This window comes from Labrus mixtus, chromosome 4, assembly GCF_963584025.1.
Source record: "Labrus mixtus chromosome 4, fLabMix1.1, whole genome shotgun sequence".
Classification (NCBI taxonomy): Eukaryota; Metazoa; Chordata; class Actinopteri; order Labriformes; family Labridae; genus Labrus; species Labrus mixtus.
In genome coordinates this window covers 19321182-19344663 of record NC_083615.1, presented here as the reverse complement: position 1 = coordinate 19344663, position 23482 = coordinate 19321182, and the positions used below count along the sequence as shown (strand labels likewise).

General features: G+C 41.5%; 3 protein-coding genes across 3 annotated transcripts; all 3 read left to right on the top strand.

The window, feature by feature from the left end:
• The first annotated feature begins 2763 nt into the window (after positions 1-2763).
• zgc:101783 (uncharacterized protein LOC447883 homolog) lies at positions 2764-7891 on the top strand. Its single transcript, XM_061036185.1, has 10 exons — positions 2764-2803; positions 3116-3154; positions 3375-3446; positions 4962-5000; positions 5086-5194; positions 5878-5936; positions 6018-6065; positions 6152-6236; positions 7059-7185; positions 7423-7891. The coding sequence occupies exons 2-10, from the start codon at positions 3127-3129 to the stop codon at positions 7510-7512; spliced, it is 657 nt and encodes a 218-aa protein (XP_060892168.1). The 5' UTR covers positions 2764-2803; positions 3116-3126; the 3' UTR covers positions 7513-7891.
• A 1539-nt stretch (positions 7892-9430) lies between these two features.
• On the top strand, positions 9431-14732 carry actr6 (actin related protein 6). Its single transcript, XM_061036184.1, has 11 exons — positions 9431-9653; positions 10829-10946; positions 11036-11104; positions 11646-11769; positions 12381-12516; positions 12621-12677; positions 12768-12866; positions 13503-13581; positions 13678-13849; positions 13981-14119; positions 14400-14732. Exons 1-11 carry the CDS (start codon positions 9586-9588, stop codon positions 14527-14529), a joined length of 1191 nt encoding a protein of 396 aa, XP_060892167.1. The 5' UTR covers positions 9431-9585; the 3' UTR covers positions 14530-14732.
• Positions 14733-15846: 1114 nt separating this feature from the next.
• Positions 15847-22096, top strand: sycp3 (synaptonemal complex protein 3). Its single transcript, XM_061037146.1, has 8 exons — positions 15847-16797; positions 16886-16967; positions 17059-17093; positions 18244-18361; positions 18809-18908; positions 20405-20503; positions 20793-20897; positions 21601-22096. The coding sequence occupies exons 1-8, from the start codon at positions 16671-16673 to the stop codon at positions 21652-21654; spliced, it is 720 nt and encodes a 239-aa protein (XP_060893129.1). The 5' UTR covers positions 15847-16670; the 3' UTR covers positions 21655-22096.
• The last annotated feature ends 1386 nt before the right edge of the window (positions 22097-23482 follow it).

Sequence of the window (23482 nt, the reverse complement as noted above, 5' to 3'; positions counted from 1 at the left end):
TGGCAGCGGTAACCTGGTCTTCTGTGTGATGGCTGATGTGAAACTTAAAGTGACAGTTACTAGAGCAACTAGTCATCTACGAGGCACAGCATCTTGTTCACAGGGAGGGTAAGATGGGCTCAGCCTTAGAGAAAAGAGGGGGTTGGGGCTCAGACATTCACGGGGAGCTCGGAGTAGAGACGCTACTCCTTCTCATCGAAAGGAGCCAGTTGAGGTGCATGGTTCAACATCTGGTTCGTGAACACACCTCTAAACTAACTACTAAGCTGAGTCAGAAACTTTATGTGTATAATAAGATCAGATCATATCTGTCCTTCTCTGTTTCTGAAACGTACCTACATGCAATTATGTTTTCATCAATTTCCTACTGTCTTCCAATCTGGTCACTTACCACTAAGGAGATTACTGAACCAATAGCACGACTGTACTATCGAGCTCTTAAGATCCACAGTAACCTCCCAAAGTGATCACACCATTGCTCTGCACTCAACGCCTTGACTTTCCAGAATTACATACACAGCCACGCTATTACATACTATTTTCAGATTAAAAACAGCACTTCACCAACACTTAACACATATGAGACAAGTGCGCATCACTAGGTCAGTCTCACAGGCACTCATCCCAGTCCCTGCATACAAAAACAACTATGGTCGGAAGTCCTTCTTTTATACATACACCAAAATTTGGAATGACATCCCCCATCACATTAGAACTTCACCATCTACCTCATATTTCAGAAATACATACAAACGACACCTTCTCCACACTTACACCTGCACTCATTAATTGTTCATGTATTGTTCGTGTACTGTTCGCAGTATCTGTACTGTTTGTTTTTATTTGTTTGTATCTGCCTAGCCCACGCTAATGTCCTGTAAAGTGTTTGTCTTGATGTGTCATGACTGTGGTTTATGTTTCATGTTCTGCAGAACAGGAACCTGCTGGAAACCAGTTTTTTAAAACTGAGTCAGGCCCGTTAAACTGTAACTTAATGTTACTTTGAAACTTTCCTGTATAATAAATGAAATGAAATCTGATCAGGATCCTCCTGGACGCCTCCCTTTGGAGGTTTTCAGGGCACGCATGCACAACTGGGAGGAGACCCTGGGGTAGACCCTGAGCTCTCTGGAGGGATTATATATCCTGTCGGGCCAGTGAACACTTCAGGATCCTCCAGGCGGAACCTGAAAACGTTGCTGGGTTGACTCACTGTGCCTGCTGCCACCGCAACCTGACCTCGGATCAGCAGAGGAGAGTGGATTGATGGATGGAACTGAAAATATGGAGGACGCCGTGGTGGGGGCTCAATAATCCCTGGACTTTGTTGTTGTTTCATTAGTCAGTGTGTTTTTTCCATTTTGGATGATTTATGAGCCTTTACCGACTGTTATTCACTGTTTTATGCTAATGTTGAAAGTGGGATTTAAAGGTCCCATATTATGCTTTTTCTGGTTTTATATGCCCTTTAGTGTGTTTTCCATGTATCCTGTGCATGTTTAGGCACATCTATTTGAAAAAATTCAAAGTCTGCGGAAACGCGGCTTCTCCTACGTCCTCCTGTTAGCTGTAGCATTAGCCGCATGTAACGCTCGGTTCTAGCCCCCCTCGATAAAAATTTTTCAGTCCGACGTTATTGTCAGTGTGAGATCACTGATCTAAGCCCATTGGCTCGTTGTGGCAAGCCCTGCAGCTCATGTTGAAATTTCCGAGACGCGTGCTGAGCAACTGACCAATAACGACAGAGCGGATCGGCAGACCAATCAGAGCAGACTTAGCCCACGTGGGGTCCAACAGTGGGGTCTTAGCAGAGTGTAGCTGACGGACTCAGAGCGTAGAGGGAGCAAGGAGGAGCAGTACCTGAAAACAGACACTTTTTTCGGACTTTAGCTATTGTGAACGTACAAAAGAAGGTACATTAAATATACGAACCCCAAAAAGGGCATAATATGGGCTCTTTAAAAATGGCGGTTAATGGTCCTGGATTGGCTCTTGAACACTGACGTAGGGACCAATCACAATCAGGGACTTACGTCACTCAAAGTCCCTCTTGTGCCATGAGACGACTCTGAAGCAGGAGCTGAAAGGGTTAAGACGAGGTACAAGGAACTAAAATGGTTCTCTCTGCGTTGTGGATTCAATTAAAAAAGGGGACCGGGTTACTACAGTTCCTAGAACTATGAAAAAGTTCCCACGGCCCGAAAAGCACCTCATCTCTCCACACCATTCCATATTCCATCTGCACATGGGTCAGGTCCGCCCCGTACACATGGAATATATGTGTACTTTAAGTCTTTGAGCATCACAGAATGACCCCCCCCCCCACCCTGCTCCCTATCCCTCTTCCTGCATTTTATCCCATCTCTCCCCCTATCCCTTTCCAAGCCCGGCACAGTCTAGGCCTGTGAAGGCTGTTTCGTCATGAGCCCAAGATTTCTGCCTTTTATGTAATAAGGCAGTTTTTTCTTACCACTGTAACTTTTGCTGCTTTGCTAAAGTGCTCATGATGGATAGGCCGGGTCTTTGTAACATAGCAATGAGTAAGGTCTTTTTACCTGCTCTTTTGTAATGTTAACAGACAAAGAGTAAGGTATTTTACCTGCTTTTTGTAAAGTGTCTCCAGATAACACTTGTTATGAGTTGACGCTATACAAATAAAGATTGATTCATTTCATATATTGACCATAGAAAAACAGACAGAAACCAGTTTGTCCTGACATACAGTTCAGGTATTTAAACACCTCATCAGGTTGAACATCATTCAGTCAGCTGGACGGCATTCAGAGACTCGCAGGTTGAGTGGGTGAGTGCACCTCTTTTATTATTGACTTTGACTTAATAAACAACTTTTCAGTCTTTTATTTGCTGTGTTAGTGTTTGTCTGTCTGCAGAGCCGTGAATAACCCACAAAGCCCCGAACAAACACGTGTTTAGTTGATAGTTAATGCCAACAAGGAACAATGATTGAAGCACTGTGTGTGTGTGCGTGTGTGTTTGTTTTAGTGTCTGTCTCTGTGTCTGTGTGTGCGTCTGTGTGTGTGTGTGTGTGTGTGTGTGTGTGTGTGCGTGTGCGTGTGTGTGTAATCAGTCCTTTTGTGTTTCTTTCTCTTTACAGGAACTGTAACGATGTACAGACAAAGAAACTATATAGCCAGTAAGTTTTTATTTCATTAATCAGCAGATATCGAACATTTCCTGACAGTGAGTTTTGAAGTCAGACTCCCCTCTGGTTTGTTGTTCTGAGCTCTGTGTTCACACTAACGGGACGGTGCTTCCTTTCTAACACTCTGTTTGCATCAAATTTTTATTATTGTACACAATTTAATTTTGATTTGTTCTCTGTGTTTGTGTGTGTGTGTGTGTGTGTCCTGCAGTGGTGCTGCTGTTGGTTCTTATGGTTGTTCTTCTTATAATCATCATGATGAAAGTCAGCGATGAATCGGAAGGTAAGAAAACCTCAGATGTTTTTCTAAGAGTTGTGATATAACAAATATGTAAATGAAAAAATGAAAACATTCTTATCATGTGAAACTCTTAGAAAACTCCTAGTCACCAATTTGTCTTTAATATACAAAAATCACATCAGACAAACCTGTTTTTCAGCCTTACAGTAGCCATGCCGCAAGTTAAATATTACATATACTGTATTTGTTAGATGGTAAACCTTTTATCTGAAGAAGCATTAAACATATAAAGGGAGATTGTGCGACTTTTTCGATCCAGTAGATGTTGCCCTTGAGCACCAGCATGAAACCAAAACAAACGGCAAAAAAACCTCTCCTGCAGAGACACACCTCCAACCCGCTTCCCCACTTTTTCACGAAGGAGTTTAGCACAAGTTGTGGACAAAACCGCCCTTTGCTCGAGCTGCCTTGTTGTGTTAGCATGCTAATGTTAGCGCTCTATAGCTAGCTCGTAGCTTCACATTGCATGTAAACTGACGCAGAATGACTGTGATCTAAAAACTCTTACGTGACATCCAAATAATCAGTGAGTATGTTCTTCTCTCTAGTTCTTGACTAAAACAGCTTTTATACACAAGGGGAGGAGCCGGCGTCCCGTCCATGTAAACACGGCTCTGACAACAACACAGCCAGCGGGACTCGAGCTTCTCACTCATTGTAGACAGTCATGACTCAGAGACACATTTATACAGGATAGACTTGTTTTCTGATTTATTTATGGAGAACATGTTGCGCATTTTTCCTTTAATCTCTGAGTTTAACACTGGAAAGTTTTGTATTCATTAAACACAGCCAAATTAGCTCTATCCCCTTATCCTTATGCGAAGCTAAGCGAAGCTAACAGCAGACATTTTTACATTAGGTTGGTGGTGGTGGTGGTTGTGGTTGAAACCAAACATTAAACTCTCAGCAGTGAAGAGAAAGATATTATTTCACTGAATGTTGAACTATTTCTTCAAGTATATAAGACAGTATCGTCTGCATAAAGAGGCATTTTAAAATACAAATGAGACACCCTCGGCTATAGATAACGGTAACGTGTATCCAACTAATTTGTGTTTTTTAGAGCGTGCGCAGGAGTTTCCATGCATGTTTGATGGATTCATTCCTTTCCTGCACTGCACAACTGTGTCATGAAATAGATTTCTTTAAAGTTTTGGTTCTTTTTGATACGATTGACTGTGAAAATAACAGACTATATCATTTCAAAACATGTCGTATCAGAGTATCTAACCTCTTCACAACCTTTGTTTGAATGAAAATCAATCAACGACTTCTAATTATCAGCTGGGGCTTAATGATGACATCTAGTAAAACTTCAGCACAATAAATGTTACATACGCTCAGACTTGATGTCACCCGGTCTTTAACTGAACAGGAAGTATGAAAACACAAACCTTCTACATCTTACCTGCAGGTTGGGGTCTTTCCATGTGAGCCTTTTGAATGATCATTTGTGTGATTCTTGGTGTCTTGTTGTACCATCTTTATCTGCAGGCTCTGACCCCTCCTCACAGAAGTACGATAAGCGGTCAGGTAAGTGAAGCCTCTCTCTGAACATAATGAAGGAGTGAAGTTTATCTGATGGAGGAGGTTTGTTCAGGCTCTGTTTCCTCTCCAGTCGAACCCTGTGTTATGATCAAAGACTGTCCGGAGAAACAAGTCAGCTTCTACATCCAAAGTGGAGCCGGTCCTTCAGTGGATCCAAAGATCTGCATCCAAAACAAATTGTAGGTGTTTCTCCTGAACCTCCTCCTCAACTCAAACATTTCCCTCTTTGCTTTCCTGCGTCTCAGCCTCACAGATTAATGCACACTCTTAGAAAACAACAACAATCTTTATTTGTAAAGTGCCAGTTTCCAGTTATTAGATCTGCAGACAAACTCCTGTACTGTATTTGTGTGACAGTGTGCAGAAGGTCACCCACTTTCTGCAGTTTCACTCCTTATTCACGGGAACAGCCCATGCTCATTAACAACGCCCCCCTTCTGCACCTATCCCTGACCTCCGACACGTGTCCGTCCTGTCAATCAAACTACACCTCAGTGAAGCATCACAGCGGAGAAGACGACTGCACCCTTAACGTTGGTCCTCTGGACTGTTTATTCATCCGTTTAGCCTCTGAGTGTCCATGAGATGAAATCAAACACCTTTACAACTCAGAGAGTGTGTGTGTAAATATTCAGAATCAGAGATTAAGGTGTGATCTTCACTGAGGTCCAAAGACTGGTCACTAAAAACCATCACCTCGTTCACAGACGCACAGCGTATGAGAGTTTGGATGCCATTTATGATGGATTCATTCCTCTCAAATGCACCTGTCGTATGAAATGGGGGTTTTTTTATACGCTTTGGTACTTTATTTTTGGTAAGTTCTGAAAATTTTGACAACCCTGGATCAAACGTTCCTCAGGGTTCTTGGATCCCAGCTGAAGAACACAGGCTACGGAGTGAACATGGTGATACTGAACGGTAACTGATGAGTCACTGCATCTCCTTTATGTATGGTTCCTTTATTGTCCATCATGCTGCCCCTCTCTCTTTCTTCAACAGGTTCAACAGGAGAAGTCTCAAAGGTGGATCACTTTACACACAATGACGGTACGTAACATCGACATCATTAGTCTCGTCTTGTGTTCCTGTGTGAAGAAAACTAGTAAATAAGAACGACTGATTTTGTGTTGCAGAGAAACAACCGCTCATTGACTTGTTGAAAACGCTCGAGAAAGGCTCGGTGGTGCTGATTGCGTCCTATGACAACATTGCATCAAGGTAAAAGTTCACAAAACACCCAATCATTAGGCCGAGCTTCTGAACCCAACACACGGTTACTTCTGAATAATCTCAGGCAGACATCAGTGCAGCGTCTGCATCGTTATTTACGATTAAACAACCAACGTGTAAACTAGTGAGCTTCCGGGCGCTAACAACTCGATTCCTGTCCCTGTACACCGAGCTGTGCTGTTTCGATATCTAAACGTATTGAAGATGAAGACACTCCTCCTTTAGAAGAGCAGCGAAAAGTTAATCATTACATGTATTTAATGTTAAAGGCAGGGTTGGTAATTTTAGAAAACTAGCATGATTTTGAAAGTAGCATTCCCTCTGTGCTCCCTCTAAAGCCACGCCCCTCACTAACATGCATGAGCGCTGTTGCGCCAGAAGCGGACGTCAGCTCATCTCTTACATTGTGTAGAAACTACATTGTCTCATGTCTCATTCAGCAGTAAGTAAACTCACAGTATAAACTCTGTCATCAGTGACGCTCTTTGAGTGAGGGCTCATGCACGCAAGATGTAGAGAGCGAGCAGGGAGACAGGGAGGCGTCTGATTGGTTCATCAAATTGGTACCTCGTGGCAGACATTGAAGTTTTTACAGGCATACAACTGATACAGAAGACGGATTTTCTTCCTTCTTTTTTCAGAGAACATGAGTTATTAATTTCTGTCAGGACCTAAAGACAATTTCAACCAGAATCTTAAAAAGAGGATCTGGAGGAAATGACCAACCCTGCCTTTAATTAAAGGTTGAAAGTCAGATATTTGTACAGTGTATATGTCACTCTGGGTATTTGTATCTGTGTGTGTGAACAGGTTGGATGACGAGGCCAGGGAGCTGATAGCTGAACTGGGGAGTTCTTCTGTGCTGTCTCTGAACACCAGAGACAGCTGGGTGTTTGTTGGTGGGAAAGGAGCTGCAGCAGAGCTCACCTTCGAGGAGGTAACAACTACAATTCACGATGATGACACTCAAACTAGTGAGGCCTTTAGATGTTGTCAGTCCCGGACTGAAAGAGAAGTCATTGGATGACTGATAATTATTTACATCTCAATGCTGATAAAACATGTTTTCGCTGTTGCCTTTGTCATCATGTTACTTCCATGTAAGAAATAAAAGTAAACTGAGATCTCTAGTTTGAACTGCTGCAGGATCATCTCTGTCTCTGTTTTACTCCAGCACCTGAAGAGTGACAAAAAAAACAACAAATACGATAACTGGCCCGAGCTCGTCGACCTGAAGGGATGCATCCCCGACTTCCTGGAGTGACCTGCTGCTTCATGATGAAGGAAAACGACAACTTTTATCCAACACCAGGAACAGAAGCAGGATGAACTCCACGTGTTGGGACCAGATGAAATGTGGACTATAAGAGAAGAGCGTGAGCCAAACAGACTTCTCTGTCGTCTCTCAGTTATGTGACAAAAAGGAGGAAAGAGCTGCTGGGGGTCATTTCCACAGAACACTTTCTCAAAATAAAACATGGAGACCTCTTCGACTCAGTTATCATCTTTTATCCCCTGCTTGGAAGATTCGTTCATCTTCTGTTGTTAGTCTTCTTAAATTCTGTGTATGGGTGCTGCTTGTGATTTAAAGGGCCTCATGGGTGCTGCTTGTGATTTAAAGGGCCTCATTGCACTTTGATAGTTTATTTTCTTGTTTCTATTCTATTTTTATTACATGGTATATACTTTTATTTTATTTTATCTGCCTTATCTCTGTGTTTGTGCTGATTGATCCTGTAGGCTCAATAAGTGAATATCTTATCTTTTATTGATCTCCTCTTCTCTTAAAACACAAATGCATTAACTTGATTGATTTGTATTTAACACTGTACAAACCAAATGTTTTATAAAGTACAAGAGTGCATCGTACCTTTAAGAACAACTTAAGACCCAGCTTGTTCATGAACACCTATGACCTTCATGATATTAATGATGATGATGACCACAATGGTTTTCTTTGATAATGGCGATTTTAGGATGGCTTTGATGCTGATTTGAACTCTCAAGAACAGCTGTCGATGTTGTGCGCTGCCTCTGGTCACTTCCTGTCAGCACCTCTGGTCACTTCCTGTCTGCACCTGTGTGTCTAGTCAGACTTAAAGCTGTTCGTTTGCACTTGCTGATGTTTTTTCCTCCTCTCTAGATCCTTGTTTGTGTCTTTCTTACTCTCTGATTTTAGTCGCTTTGGATAAAAGTGTCTGCTAAATGAATTTTAAGTGATGCGGGGTATGGCGCATGTCATATTTATATTTATATTATTTTGCCATCAAAGGACATGACATTGTAAGAATGCCAATAATGTTGTAAAAGTGTTCCTTTGTCAATTACATTTCTGACAGCATTTGATTTACTGTTAAAATCATAAAATGTTCATACAAAATGATTCATAAAAAAACTAATCTGATGATTCATTTGTGATTTTTCTTTAAATAATAATCTTCAGGAGTGTTATTTTTCTTGGTGTCCATTATTATGTGAAAAACCCAAATTAAAACCTGTATAAACAAATCATTTACATGTTTTTATTGTAATAATTTTGTGTTCTAATAATTGTCAGTGGTAAAAAAAAAAGCCTGCTTTTACCTTATTTTTTATTTAGCGGAATGAATGTAGTGTGTAATACCTGATTCCGCTCGGACATAATTCTAAAAGGACCCACTCTCCTGTAGCTGATTGGCTTTACCCGCCGCCAATGAGCATAAAGACAAGTTAGACAGACATTCTGATTGGCTGACTCAGCGTGTAAATTCTGCCGGCAACATATAGTGCATTCAAGTAGTGTCGGACACATTGGACAAACGAGTTACCGAGTTGTAAAATGCACATGAACACCTGCTCAAGTCGGAACAACTACTCGGAAACTCGGATAAGAATTAGGTGCCCGATTTAGCGTCAGAATCTTCATCAAATTGGGGGAAAAATATGTTTCGTTAATGTTAACATACTTTTTATTATGTCACGTATTGAACATCAACTTTTTGCTCAAATGTCACCTTTAACAGTAACATTTAACTCATCTTCTTCGTAGCATCAAAGCAATTTTTTTTAGCTGTTGTTACAACATTCCGACTTTCCGAACTGAAATCGCGTGAACACACTGAAGTCGGAAGAACGACTTCCCAACTCGGAAACTTTGGGATCACCCGAGCAGCACCTGAACGCAGCAATAATAAAAGAACATTCTGATTGGTGGAGCGAGGTAAAGAAGTTTTAATGGCGGAGGGTTTCGTTACCACGAACCTCTTCTGTTTCCTAAATAGAGGAATACCTTTCAGTAAATAAATAAAGTAAATATATAAATTAATCAGACGTTAATGTGGTCTGTACAGGATCTAAAATGGCCACGTTAGTTCTGGATAACGGGGCGTATACGGCGAAGATTGGATACGGCCAGGAGAAAGTCAGGTAGGTGGAGAAATGTTAGCGAGGTAGATAAAATTAAAGATTTAAATAATAATTTATCAATAGAAACAGTCCAGACGTATCGCTCTGTTATATGCAGTCTATGGTTTTATGAATATAAAATACATTAATGTAACTGAGGAGGCACAGACAGCTGCCCTCAAAGAACCTGCCGTCAAACTCAATGTAAAAAAACACGATTTTTACCGTTTAAAGGTTTTTTAAACAACAAAACTACAAAAAAGAAAACAACTTATCATCAAATCTGAATATTTAGGGCTTAAACTGAAATTCGGCAGACCATTAAAGACACTAACTTCAATTATCAGCTTTGTATTTGTTGGACCTATTTAATTGGGGTTAGAATTAGTTTTTGTATTTAGTTTACTAATATTTGGGTGGTGTTGTTTATTTAATTATTCTACACGTTTTCTTTATTTAGAAAAGATTTTGGGTAACGTTTTCTTTTTTGCTGGTTATTTGTTTAGTAAATTTAGTTTTGTATTAGTATTTTTGTTAGGTATTTGGGTAATACTGTGGGCACCAGAGATTATTTAAGTAAGAGGCAGGTAGAGGACCAGCATGCACCTGGGTGGGCCTATTGTTTTTTACCAGGTCAAGAGAAGCAGCGGGAGCCACGATTTTCTTTGTTCTTTTGTTTGTTTTCCTCAAATAAACCAGCAAAATACCCCAGACCTTGCATGGACATTGGATTTCTTTTGCCTGCGTACATTACATCCCCATGGTGCATCAGTGGTCATTTGATTATTTTTGATATTCATTTATTTAGATTTTTTTTGTTGTTTTTTGGACAAATAGCCACTACAGTATTAATGTGCCGTACCTCAGCACACCTCAGAGGAATAACATCACAGATTATAAGTGAGTCTGGTTCTGCTCATAGACTATAAAATGGTTTGGCTGCAGCCTGGAGACCTCACGCCATCCCGTCCTGCAGCCAGTGGTGATTCTAGGGTCTGTTGCCCTTCAAACCAGCGTTCATCAAAATGAACCCTTCCTCTATTTTCCTGTTTCTTTTTTCTCTCCTATAGCTAGATCATAAAAACTAATTTGATACCTGAGCTAGTTTCTAAAGCTAAAACAATACTTTGTTTAAACCACATTCTTCAGCATCCTGCTAAGGTTTCTACGTGTGACCGTTTCTGTTTCTCTCACAGTGTCATCCCAAACTGTCAGTTTCGCTCCAAGACATCCCGATTAAAAACCTTCACAGCCAATCAGCTGGATGAGATCAAAGATCCGTCAGGGCTCTTCTACATCCTGCCCTATCAGAAGGTGAGAGAGGGCGAGGACACTGAGGAGGAGGCTGCAGCGTTATGAAGGGATCTGGTCTTTAATGGTTTCTCCTTTTTCTTCCTCTTCAGGGTTATTTGGTCAACTGGGACGTCCAGAGGAAAGTGTGGGATCATCTGTTTGGAAAGGAGATGTTTAAGGTAGGACGGTCATGATACCAGGATTTTAAACGTCGCGACGATCCTAGAAGATTAAAAAAATAAAACATCAGTAGCAGCTTTTTGTTCAAACTATGAAGATCTGCAGATTTATTTTGAAGCTTCAGGACGTTTTGATACAAAGATCTTTGACATAACGGAGAGAGTGACGTTTTAAAACACGGCCGTAGATGAAGGTTTAAAGTTTCCTCCTTTTTTTGTTTGATATGGAACGTAACTTGAGTTGTAGCGCCCGCAGCGTCAGAATCACATAACTGCACACCTGTCAGTTGAATCACACCTCCATTCATGGTGTCCTCCGTCACCCACACCCACAATCATCTACAGTTCTGGTAGAGTCACGTCGGCACGATCTCCTGGTGGATGTGTTTATTTCCCCGTCCGATCAGCTGGTGGTTTGAGTTGTTCTCCAGAGTCAGGAGCTGCCGGTTCCAGTGGAGCTAAGTCGCTCACCTGACAGGACGGACTCTCTAAACTTCGGTGTCTCCTAACTAAATTGATGTTTTGTGTCTTTCTGGTGCAGGTGGACTTTGCAGACACCAGCATCATCATCACGGAGCCGTACTTCAACTTCTCCTCCATCCAGGAGTCCATGAACGAGATCCTGTTTGAGGAGTACCAGTTCCAGTCGGCTCTCAGAATAAACGGTGAGACGTCACTTTCTGCTCGGGGGTCTTCTTACGGTTCGATGTGACGTCAAATCAGACAGGGTTTAATGCTGCATTCAGGTGCTCCAAGTTTCCGAGTTTGGAAGTCAAACTTCAGTGTGTTCACGTGATTTCAGTTCGGAAAGTCGGAATGTTGTAACAGCAGCAAAAAACAGCGTTGATGCTACGTAGAAGAAGATCAGTGACATGTCTCTGTTACAAGTGATATTTGAGCAAAAAGTTGATGTGCAATACTTGAATTAATAAAAAGTACATTAACATTAACAAAACATATTTTGCCCCCATGTGACGATGATTCTGACGTCAAGTCGGGAAGTCGGGCCCCTCATTCTTTTCTCAGTTGTTGTTCCGACTTGAGCAGGTGTTCATGTGCATTTTACAACTCGGAAACTCGTTTCTCCAATGTGTCCGACATCACATGAATGCAGCATTAGTCCAGCTGGTGCACAGGGTGGAACTTTAAGTTGGTCGTAAGCCTCAGATCTGAGTCCGGTTAGTAAAAGAGATCCTGCGTTTCATTTGGATCGTCTTTGATTTGAAGCTTTATTGTAGAAGTTATCGTTATGATTGATGTGTTCTGTGTTCTCCAGCCGGGTCTCTCAGCGCTCATCGCTTCTTCCACTCCAAACCATCGGAGATCTGCTGCTTGGTGGTCGACAGCGGCTTCTCCTTCACCCACATCGCCCCCTACTGCCGCAGCAAGAAGATGAACGACGGCATCCGCAGGTAAGAAGACGGCGCCAACAACACTTTAAATAAACCTGCAACAGTTAAAATATTATTTACACCAACAAATGACTGACGAGCTTTCTGCCTCCGGCACCTGAAAGGATCAATGTGGGAGGAAAGCTGCTGACGAATCACCTGAAGGAGATCATCTCATATCGGTGAGTTTTCAGTCTTATAGGCTCAAAAGTCTTTTTGTTGTCATGAAGTCGAATAGAATAATAATAAAATAATCTCTGTGTTCCTCCCAGGCAGCTTCATGTCATGGATGAAACTCACGTCATCAACCAAGTGAAAGAAGACGTCTGCTACGTGTCGCAGGAGTTTTACAAAGACATGGAGATCGCACAGTGAGCACACGGAATACACACACACACACCACACGCCGGCTGATCACACGTTTAAAGGTCACATATTCTCCTCTTCAGTGTAAATAAGTCTCAGAGCTCCTCAAAACATGTGTGTGAAGTTTCTTGTTCTAAATCCACTCTGATCCTGTATTTGATCATGTCTATAAACCCCTCTATTTCACCCCTGCTCAGAACAGGCTGTTTCTGTGTCTGTACCTTTAAATGTAAATGAGCTGTGTCTGACCACGCCCCCTCTCTGGAAGGGCTTGGGTGTCTCGGGGCTTTCTCGCTCCGTGTCCTATTGTTTATGGTGAGAAGGCAGACTCAGAGGGCAGAACAAACACCTAGCTGTGGGAGTGTCACCCACCTGGGGGAGGGGTTACTGCCCTTTGTGATGTCATGAAGGAAAAATCTCCAAACGGCCTGTTTGAGCACACATTTTCTGAAAAGTGGAGCAGGCAAAATATTATATCCTGCTGCTGCGGATTATATAGTTCCTTATAATCATCCCATTTCCAATATGACCGTTTCATAAACGTCTCTCTCGTCATGGCGTCTGCTGAACGTGTCAGTGACTTCAAGTGTTTTTAGGAAGTTCTGTTTTTTACGCGTGTGATCTGTGTGATCTGTTTTTAGGTCGAAGGGAGAGGACAACTCTGTGATGAGGGATTACGTTCTTCCTGATTTCAGCTCCATTAAAAAAGGCTTCTGCAAGGTGATAAAACATGATGAGAATATTTACATGTTGTTACTTTAGAGTGACAGGTCTTCGTCATTATCATTCTTCCTCTCTTCTCTTGGCGTCCTGTAGCCTCGAGAGGAGATGATCCTCAGTGGAAAGTACAAAACAGGAGAGCAGATCTTGAGGTTGGTCAATGAGCGCTTTGCTGTCCCCGAGATGCTCTTCCACCCGTCAGACATCGGCATCCAGGAGATGGGCATCCCCGAGGCCATTGTGGACTCCATCCAGTCCCTGCCAGAAGGTCAGACCACATACGGAGCACAGCGCCGCACGTCAAGAGAGACACTGAGACTTACCTTTACACCCTCTCCTTACATTAAGAACAATTTGAGATCTAACTTCATGTTTTCTCTTATGTTTTTCTGCAAGCAGAGATGCAGCCTCATTTCTACCAGAACATCGTCCTGACTGGAGGGAACACTCTGTTTCCTGGCTTCAGAGAGCGCCTGGAGGCGGAGCTACGATCACTCGCCCCTGCCCACCTCCCTGTGTCGGTGCTGCTGCCTGAAAAGTAAGATTCCTGACCGTGACCAGGCCCTCCAACACTGTGGATGAACACTAGTCTCATATACAGAAACTTGGACTCATGACTATAAAAACAAGTATTTATGATGATTATAATTTATTCATTTATTTAATTAAAGCTCTAGGCATCAATCTGAGCTTTACATCTAAACGTATGTGACCGGTTTAAACGGCTCGTTCAGGTTTGAAGGTGACATCTCGTCTGTTATTGGCTCTAATATTAACACCATGTTGTCATTAATCGTGTCGACTGTCTCGTCCTGCAGCCCCATCACGTACGCGTGGGAAGGAGGGAAACTGCTGGCTCACAGTCCGGACTACGACGAGATCGTTGTGACTCGAGAGGACTATGAAGAGAACGGACACTGTATCTGTGAGGACAAGTTTGACATCTGACCGCTGCAGAGTCTTCAGCATCCTCAGGAAGACGCACAGAATCTCAGACATTACGCTCCACAGCTGTTTGTGTCTTTTCACTTTCAGGACGGACAGGAAGTGAATTAAAAATTATGTTTTTTCTACAGCTGTTTTATGATTTTATAAATGTGAATGTGTTGATTGTTTTTCTGACCTGATAAAAAGGGCGGAGCCAGAAAACATGGTGGGCTGAAAACACTTCTTTTACCGTCCTTAAGTCAGGAAGTGAGTCGAACACTTTTAAAACACTCAGTTACAAAATGTACAGTAATCAAACAAAACATACAGAGAGAAGATGAACATAAATAAAAATCAGGCAAGACTTTCTCATCGTCTGTAAGCTTCTCATATGAAGGAAGTTCATCCCTTTGAATAATTTGTTTATTTGTGATAATTTAGAGGTTTGGACTTTTAGTTTGAAAGGATTGTGAGGGTTTCACTTTGGGCCTGAGGTTATTACTAAGACATTTCTCACTGTTTTCAGGATGTCAACAAACCAAAACTGAACCAATTAAAGAATAATTTATAATACTAATCAAAACAAGTTCAACATAAGTTCCTACTAAACCACTAAAATAATAAATCTGGTTTTAACGGGAGTATGAGTATTATATATTCAGTCTTCATCGTTGGGGCGACAGAAGCTCAGTCTGTAGGGTCTTGTATCGTTCTTTTCTGGTCTTCTGACGACTTGAAACGCTTTCAGACCGCAGGTCACACCTACACATTCACACACTGATGGTAGAGGCTGCTGAGTAAAGAGACCATCAGAAACTGATTTAATGGAAGGCCTTATATTTCTCGATTTATACAAGATTGATTGTTGACTTTAAAAATTTGGAGAGTTCCCAATTTTGTATCGGAGTATTTTGAGAGCATTCCCGTAAGAGTTTATAATAGATGAACCCCTAAGCCGGAAGTGCACCCCGTTTTATTTTGAAACCTTTTGCGTGTATTTAGCATTATTTTTTTTGTTGTGTCCAAAAGTCCTCTTTCAATTTTAACAAATTTTTAATAATTCTCATTCATTTCCTTTTGATTTCCAATAATCATGAATTTAGTTTTCTAGTTTTATCATCAATGCATGTGTAGTAATAATAATATAATAATTTGAACAATATAATGAGCCGAACAAATAAAATATTATAAATTAATTTAGTAGAAGAATCACAGATGACATTTTCTACTTTAACACTATACGTTTTTCTGATTATGTTCTCATAATTTTAATAAAGCACAATAATTAATAGTAATAATAATAATAATTATATTTCCTACTTGATTTAAAATATTTCTCTTGCGTAGTATCCGGTAGTATCCCGCTTGTTGCCATGGTAACGGATCTTAAAAATTAGGAACTGACAAAAAACGCAGGGTGTGATATCGAAAAGTGCTACCCATCTAGATGGTGCTCTGGCGAAATGCTTACTCTAAAATCTTGAATAAAGGTTTTATTAAAGAGTATAAAAACATGCTTTCCGCCTCATTTCATAGCAAATGCAGCACGTTGTGGTGTTTTAAAGTGATTCTGTACTGGGAGCATTATTTGAAAGGAGATTATTTTCCATCGAGATATGCAACCCCTAAAATCTTCAATCAAAAGTACCAAAACTTGCTCCCCATACTCCGATAATGCATATGAGGATAGTAATGAATTAATGATAGAGTTAGTTTGTATTGGTAGAATTTTTTATACAGGATTGTCGTTTTTTTTCCCAATTGTAGCATTTTTTCGACACGGCAGCACATCTCGACAGAACACCCTTATAACCCCCCTCCGTCTGCTTTTGGCGGGAATCCAAGCGAACTCCGACGACGCTAGCCTAGCTGAGTTAGCTGAACTGTCACTCTCTCTCACGGTTAATTTGTCTTTTTGGTTTTAGTCTCACTAATAGAGTAACTTAAGTTAGGGGTCGTTACTCAGGACTGATTAACTTCGATCTTTAATCGAAAATAAGTCGTGTGAATCTGTTTATAACTTTCCTTTTTCAAAAATTAACAACCTATTAGTAAGTAGCCGAAGCTAAGGCTAGCACCGTTAACCTGGTAGCATTCTCTTGATTTAAAGGTAAAGGTGGCTGCCTTTTAATCTACTTTTCATCGACAGACTAGATTTTAAAATGGCTTCAGCACGAAAACAAATGAAGAAAAAACACCCCGAGGAGAAATCAGATAAGAAAGTGTTTGATTTTACTGAAGAGGATGAAAAGAAAGAGCTGAGCGCTTCAGAGGATGAAGCCAGAGAAGGTGACAGATGTTAACTTTACAATTAGCTGGTGTTAGTCTGTGACGCATTTACTTAATGTTTAAATTATAATTCCTGACTGTTTTAAAGATGAAACTCCAATAGTGGACAAGATGGCCAAGAAGAGACCTGCAGCTGACTTTGAAGAGGAGGGGGCTGAATGTGCTGTGGGGTATGAAATATGAATGCTTTATTACAAATATATAAATGTTATTGGACCTTATGATAAATGTGATCAACCTTTTCTCGTTCCACACTTGCAGCAATGAGGTTCAGTCCATGTTGGAGCGCTTCGGAGGTAAGATATCTGCAGGTGTGTGCCTGTTAAAGTACGCAACCTTGTTACTTTAATCAAAGTATAGATAATCCTCCTGGGCCAATATAACTTAAATAAAAGTGAAAGTACTCGAGTATTTGCTTTTAAAAACACTTATTTGTTTTTTTTTACAATGCAAGACAGCAGTCAAGAATACACAGGTGTAAATACTGTAAATATTAGTTGGTCGAAGCCCATCAAATAAAAACGGATTAACCATCAAAAATTCACCCCAGTACAGCATGTGAGCTAATAAGACCTGTTTGTTTTTTTTAACCAGACTGAAAACATGTTCATTTGTGCTGTAAAAACTGGCTTTTTGATGGGTGTATATTTGACTTCCTGTGCTTCTGGTCGAGGTCGGGTCGAGGTGGCAACAGGTGAAGTAAGTCAACCCAGACACCCCTCTCCCTATCAACCTTTTCCCGCTCCTCCTGGGGGATTCTGAAGTGTTCCCAGGCCAGGCGGAATTACCCCGGGGTCTCCTAACAGTTGGGCGTCCCAGGACAAAATTTCCAAATGGAAGTTTTCTGGAGGCATCCTCATCAGATGCTTGAACCACCTCAACTGGCTCCTTTTGATGCGAAGTAGCAGCAGCTCTACTCCAAGCTCCCTCCGGATGTCTGAGCTCCTCACTCTGTCTCTAATGCTGAGCTCTGACACCCTCCAGATGAAACTAATTTTGGTCGCTTGTATCCGCGACCTTATGCTTTCAGTCTCTACCGAAGGCTCATGACCACAGGTGAGGGTTGGAATGAAGATCGATGTCTTTGCTTTCAGGCTCAGCTCCCTCTTCACCACAACGGTTCAGTACAACGCCCATAGTACTGCTGACGCTGAGCCAATCTGCCTGTCAATCTCACGGTCGATCTCACCCAAACTGTGAACAAGACATGGAAATACTTAAACTCCTTAATTTGTCATAATACTCTTCTCAACTGTATGTGTTACAAAAAAATATTCACATGTTGGTGTTAACTTGCTGTTAAATTTAAATATAAGAAATAGCACTGTTTGGTATTATAATACAATACATCTGTATCATAGTCACGATTATTATTCTCATAAATGTGAATATATCCAGCTCATAGTGAAACAGAAATGTGAGCAGTTTTGTGTTTTCTGCTTCCAGCTGATATCAGTAAAGTGATGCAGTCCAAAAAGAAACGTCTGGAGTCTCTGACAAAGAACTACATGAAGGGAAGCCAACACAAACTGGAGCAGCTGTGGAACACCTACCACACACAAAGGTTCGGTTTGTCTCCATCATGTCATTTCAGGAACACCAGAAATAAAAAACCTGCTGACACTGTCGGCATAAGTAGGAAATAAAGTCTCTAGAAGACTAGACTAGAAGGTGAAAAGATGTGAAGACATCACAACACTACTGACATTTACAACATCAGAAGGTAATGAGTTTTAATATAAAGGGAAAGCTTTTAGAAGAGGGCCAAGACATTGAACAAATAACAGGTAGAGCACAACACAAAATACAGCCAATAAAACAACCAATAAACGTAAATTATTCTGCACGAGTAATTCTACTTTTGGTACTTTATATCTACTGGGGGGCTGTTATCTTGGTACTTTTGCTTCAGGTCAATTTTAAATGCAACTTTTTCTGATAATAGTGTTTTTACTTTGTGGTTTTAAATCGAGATGTCGTAAATTATGATGTTTAAAATGTGTGTGTGCAGGCAGAAGATGACTCAGCAGTACTCTCAGCAGGTGTCCACGGCGCTGCAGCAGTGGGAGACTGAAGCCCAGCGAGCCGAGGAGCAGGAGGAGAAGCTCAATGTTAGTTCTTTTCTTTGTTGATTGGTTGAATTGAGCTGCAGGTTTGATCCTCGGTTCCATCTTTTCCAACGAGTCAGTTTCAGGGCTGGTTAGAAACCAGTGCCTAATCTAGCACCAGTTCTTTGTGTTTCGACAGCCAAAGAACCGGCTATGGGACAAAACATCAGTTCAAGAGTAGCACCACCAACGCCCTGCTAGTCTACAAGAAAGAACAGCTCATGTCAGGGGTTAGGGGCAGGCCATCTTGACCAAAATAGAAGCACGTATTCAGTGACGTAATGACTTTAATAATGTTTTTTTTTCAGCCCTTACCCGTGGAAAAGCAAACCGGTTCTTAGACGGCGCGCAAGTTGAACCAGCTCTGAACAAGCTCCAGCCCAGAAGCAGCCCCTGGTTCACTTTGGTGCAAAAGCAGTATATAAGAAAGAAAAGAAAATATCGTCTCAGGTCTTTTTTGCTGTGAGAGTTCGTTTCCTTTTATTATTATTCATACTGTTCATAGTGACCAATTATGAATAACATTTAGTCATTACAGAGCTAAGATCGATTCTTATTATGTAACAAACTGTAAAGGTGTCATAAGATTGTCACAATGTTCAACACTCTGATATTTCTTAAACCCTCGTGCTTTTAAACAAATCAATATCTGAGATTATTATGTCCAATTGTACCCAAAAGTTCTGAAAGAAACAAACAACAGTTGTAAAATCGAGAAGGAATCCACAGCTGCCGAGGGAGAGAGAGAACATAACTATAAATCATGATACAGAGAAATAAGACGTTATTTTCTGATTGTTTTAAAGTGATTACTCTCTAAAGAACTCAGAAACACGTCAACACCTCCAAAATAAACGTGAAGGAAAGAGCATGATGTTGTTTGATTGCTAATGAAGTCATGCTCCTTTCTGATGCTATGTGTCTCTGCTCCGCCATCCGTCAGAGACAAGCTAACTTAAATTCACCTGTCAGCGAATACCCTCAGCTTTTAACTTTCTTAAAGATGCTCATGTTATGTTAGAATCTGTTGCAGAGAGCAGAGGAGAGGAGACAGCAATGCCACCTGGTACCTTTATGTTTGCTTTAAATCCTGACCTGCTGACTGTTGACTGTGAGCGTCACATCAGTACTCAAACGCTGACGCTCATAAAATGTCTTCCAGCAGGAGGTTAGAAAATAGACAAAGAGCAGAATCACTGCAGACACGTCTTCTGGATTATTCATGACAACTCGGAGGGAATATTCTATTCTGTCTTTATTTTGGCTCTTATTGCTATAAACAGTCCGTCCAATTTTTGTCTGTGTTCAGTGACCTTTTCTTATTTGCAGGTTGGACATCAGAATTTTTGTTGCTGTGGTATTAAAACAGTTATCACTATCGTTGGACTTTTACTAGTATCTGGTAGCGTGACAACTCTACACTGATAGTTGAATTTATTAATAATTCTGAACGACATAAGAGAGTGGATGTTAACCAGCAGTGGTTCCTCTCTCTGCAGAATCTTTTCAGACAGCAGCAGAAGATCCTGCAGCAGGCTCGAGTCGTTCAGAACCAGAAACTAAAGACTGTCAGACAGCTGTACGAGCAGTTTGTTAAGGTCAGTACATTATGTTATATTTTTCTAAATCATGAGATAACGGATACAAACACAAGACCTCCAAGGCCTCCAATGAGCTTCACACCGATGTAGAGTTTTTCTGGTGTCATGCTGAATAACGGCTTGCACCTCGCAGGACAATTAAGAATATTGGAGACAGTTTCTTCACTGCCGTGTTTTTCATTGCAAAAAAAGATAAGCGTTAACAGTTAAACAGACTGATTAGTAAACAACCAGAAATGAGTGAAGGAAACGCCTGGAACTGAAGACCATTCTTGATTTTCCACAGAACATGGAGGACATGGAGAAGAGCCACAATGCTTTCCTGCAGGGGGCGCAACAAGAGCTGAAGAAGGAGATGGCCACCCTACAGAAGAAGATCCTCATGGACACAGTGAGTGCACACCTGATGTTTACCTCGACAGGAGTTGTTACAGCAGTGAATACGTTACCGGGCGAGTGGGAGAAACTAACCTTTAGAGTTTATGCTGCCTTCGAGTGCTCCTCGGAAACATCATACTTCCCTGTTGTGCAATCGTGATGACGACAATGCATTCACGTTCTCTGGTCGGAAAACAGCAACAAACATGGACGCTAGAAGTCAGCAGTGTCGGACATGTTACTGTTAACTAGTTACAGTTATTAGTGTTCACATTATTTAGTGTCGCTGTGGCAGAACGGTGCTGCGACATGGTGAAGGTATTTTACCGATCAGATCTCTGAAGGCAACAGACTCAACTGTCGATGAAGCACGTCACCGTAAACATACCCGTGTATCAGTCTTAAGTCCGGCTTACACATCGTGGACGGCTGTTTGTGAGGAGTGTCTCCTCCTTGGTCCATGAGCTGTGCCAGGGTCACCGAGTTCTGCAATGCCGCATTGTGTCGGCTGTTTCACCTAAAGTAACGAGTAAAATATATATATATATATATATATATATATATATATATCAGTGTTTTCCCCTACCATTCCCCACCCCCCCAACGCTGTAAACCTAGGGGAAACACTGTTATGTATATATTTAAAGTTTTCTGGGTTTTTTTTGTAACAGGATGTGACGTCAGAAGCTTATGATTACTCTGACTTGTTTCCACAGCAACAGCAGGAAATGGCCACGGTCCGTAAGTCTCTGCAGTCCATGCTGTTCTAGTCGACTGCGAAGAGGTAGCCTCCACTTTAACGATGCATTCTGGGTAATTTACCACAGGTTCTTTTGTTGTAAACGTCTCGTGTTGTCATGGTGATACACTGTGACTTTGTTCTGTGTTCTGTTACAGAGTTTGGGATTTATGTAACTTGTTTTTTTTACCAGTTTAATTAATTTATTACAGCTGACTGTTCTGTCTCTTACAGTTTGTTTTAGTTTATTCAGAGAGACAGGGGTTAGGGTTAGACGCTCACGTCTCATAAAGTCTGGACTGCTTGTAAACGCTACAACAAATGTTTAAAAAGTTTCATTCAACAACAGATATCTTCTTTATCTTCGTCTGAATTATTTGATGTAAAACAAAAGATTAAAATAATCCCGGTCATGTTTCTAAACCTGTGAAATCACCTTTTGAGAAAAATATGAATAAACAAACAACTCTTTTTGTACGGCTCCAATTGGTCCTTCATGTCAAAGTTTTATATTCCGTCAAAGCGTTAAAGATTTAGTGTGTCGTTAATCCCCGTGTCCACAAAGCATATTTTCTATTGTTTCCAATGTGGAGAGAGCGATGCAGCAGCAGGAGGTCAAGACCAAGTCAGGGCAAATTCCAAGATGAGACCAAGACCTTCAAAAAGTGGTCTTGGGACTGGTCTCGCGTACTACAACACTAATTCTCAGTGCGCACAGCCTGAAAAAAAAAATGCTTGGTGGACACGGGGCTTTATATTTCAAGCCTACCTGGATCCCCCTTCAAAGTCGCCAGACTCTGTTCACAAAAATGTATTCATTCTTCCTTGCAGAACACAGTTATAACTTAACTGCTGCTTCTGTTGGTTAGGTTTTTAATGTGACACATTGGACATGTCGCTGTACGAGCTGGGGATCACTGAGCCACAGCCGCCCCTGCTGTCAGATGTCTAGCCTTTCTGATAGTGTTGTGGGCGGCACACTGTACGGGGGGGTGAATGTTTTGATGACTCATCAGTTTTGATTTGATGAAGGATAAGAGTTATTCACAATAAGGCGTGTAGCTGACCTGATTGACAGGCGGGTGCGGTATAATGGTTTGTCAGGATTCTTAAAACCCGCCTCAGCTCCAGCTCTCAGCCTGTCGTTAGGTTGACTGAAAGTTAGGGTGCTTTCAAATTGTCCCTCCTATCTCCTTTCACTATCCACTTTACCTTAACCCCGGGGAAAACGTCATGAGGTTAAGGAAAGATGTTAGGAGAATTCATAAAGGACTTAGGGAAAGGTGATCTCGTTGCTCTGACAATCCGACCACATTTCCACTAGGCCACGTCATTAAATGCGACGGGCCGGCGGAGGTTAATGACGTGGGTCTGTCGTGTTGAAACTACAATGTTCCGAAAATGGACTACTAAAAGCGCATCTAAAAAACTTTCCCCTGTGCCTTCTTCTGATCTGTGTCACTTTACGATCATCGTTAATGTTCGTGAACGGTCGGATGCGCAACACGCTTTAAATGTTGCGGCCGAAAGGAATTGTGTGGGCGGCATATCTCATCTCCTTTGTAAAGGATGGTCCAGTGTATCCTATGTTAAAGGAGGTTATAAAGGAAGCATTGACCCACCTTTCCTTAACTTTTAGAGAATTCGAACGGCTCTTATCATGGCCGCCACTTAAATGCTTCCGGGGTTAAGGTAAAGTGGATAGTGAAAGGAGATAGGAGGGACAATTCGAACGCACCCCAAGACTGCGACAGCATTTCCAACATGGAGACCGCCATCGATGGGACTCCAGCGCCCCCTGCAGGAACAGACGGGTGACGCTACTCAGGCTTTCAACATTCATATTTACAGACTGTGGT

What these genes read in the sequence shown, in the direction of transcription:
- zgc:101783 (XM_061036185.1), top strand. Translation starts at nt 3,127, where the DNA reads ATGTACAGACAAAGAAACTATATAGCCA. An exon ending in ATCTGCATCCAAAACAAATT is followed by an intron (nt 5,195 to 5,877) that starts GTAGGTGTTTCT and finishes AACGTTCCTCAG; the next exon opens with GGTTCTTGGATCCCAGCTGA. An exon ending in CAGAGCTCACCTTCGAGGAG is followed by an intron (nt 7,186 to 7,422) that starts GTAACAACTACA and finishes GTTTTACTCCAG; the next exon opens with CACCTGAAGAGTGACAAAAA.
- actr6 (XM_061036184.1), top strand. Translation starts at nt 9,586, where the DNA reads ATGGCCACGTTAGTTCTGGATAACGGGGCGTATACGGCGAAGATTGGA. An exon ending in ACATCCTGCCCTATCAGAAG is followed by an intron (nt 10,947 to 11,035) that starts GTGAGAGAGGGC and finishes CTTCCTCTTCAG; the next exon opens with GGTTATTTGGTCAACTGGGA. An exon ending in GTCGGCTCTCAGAATAAACG is followed by an intron (nt 11,770 to 12,380) that starts GTGAGACGTCAC and finishes TGTGTTCTCCAG; the next exon opens with CCGGGTCTCTCAGCGCTCAT.
- sycp3 (XM_061037146.1), top strand. Translation starts at nt 16,671, where the DNA reads ATGGCTTCAGCACGAAAACAAATGAAGAAAAAACACCCCGAGGAGAAA. An exon ending in GGGGCTGAATGTGCTGTGGG is followed by an intron (nt 16,968 to 17,058) that starts GTATGAAATATG and finishes CCACACTTGCAG; the next exon opens with CAATGAGGTTCAGTCCATGT. An exon ending in AGCAGGAGGAGAAGCTCAAT is followed by an intron (nt 18,909 to 20,404) that starts GTTAGTTCTTTT and finishes CTCTCTCTGCAG; the next exon opens with AATCTTTTCAGACAGCAGCA.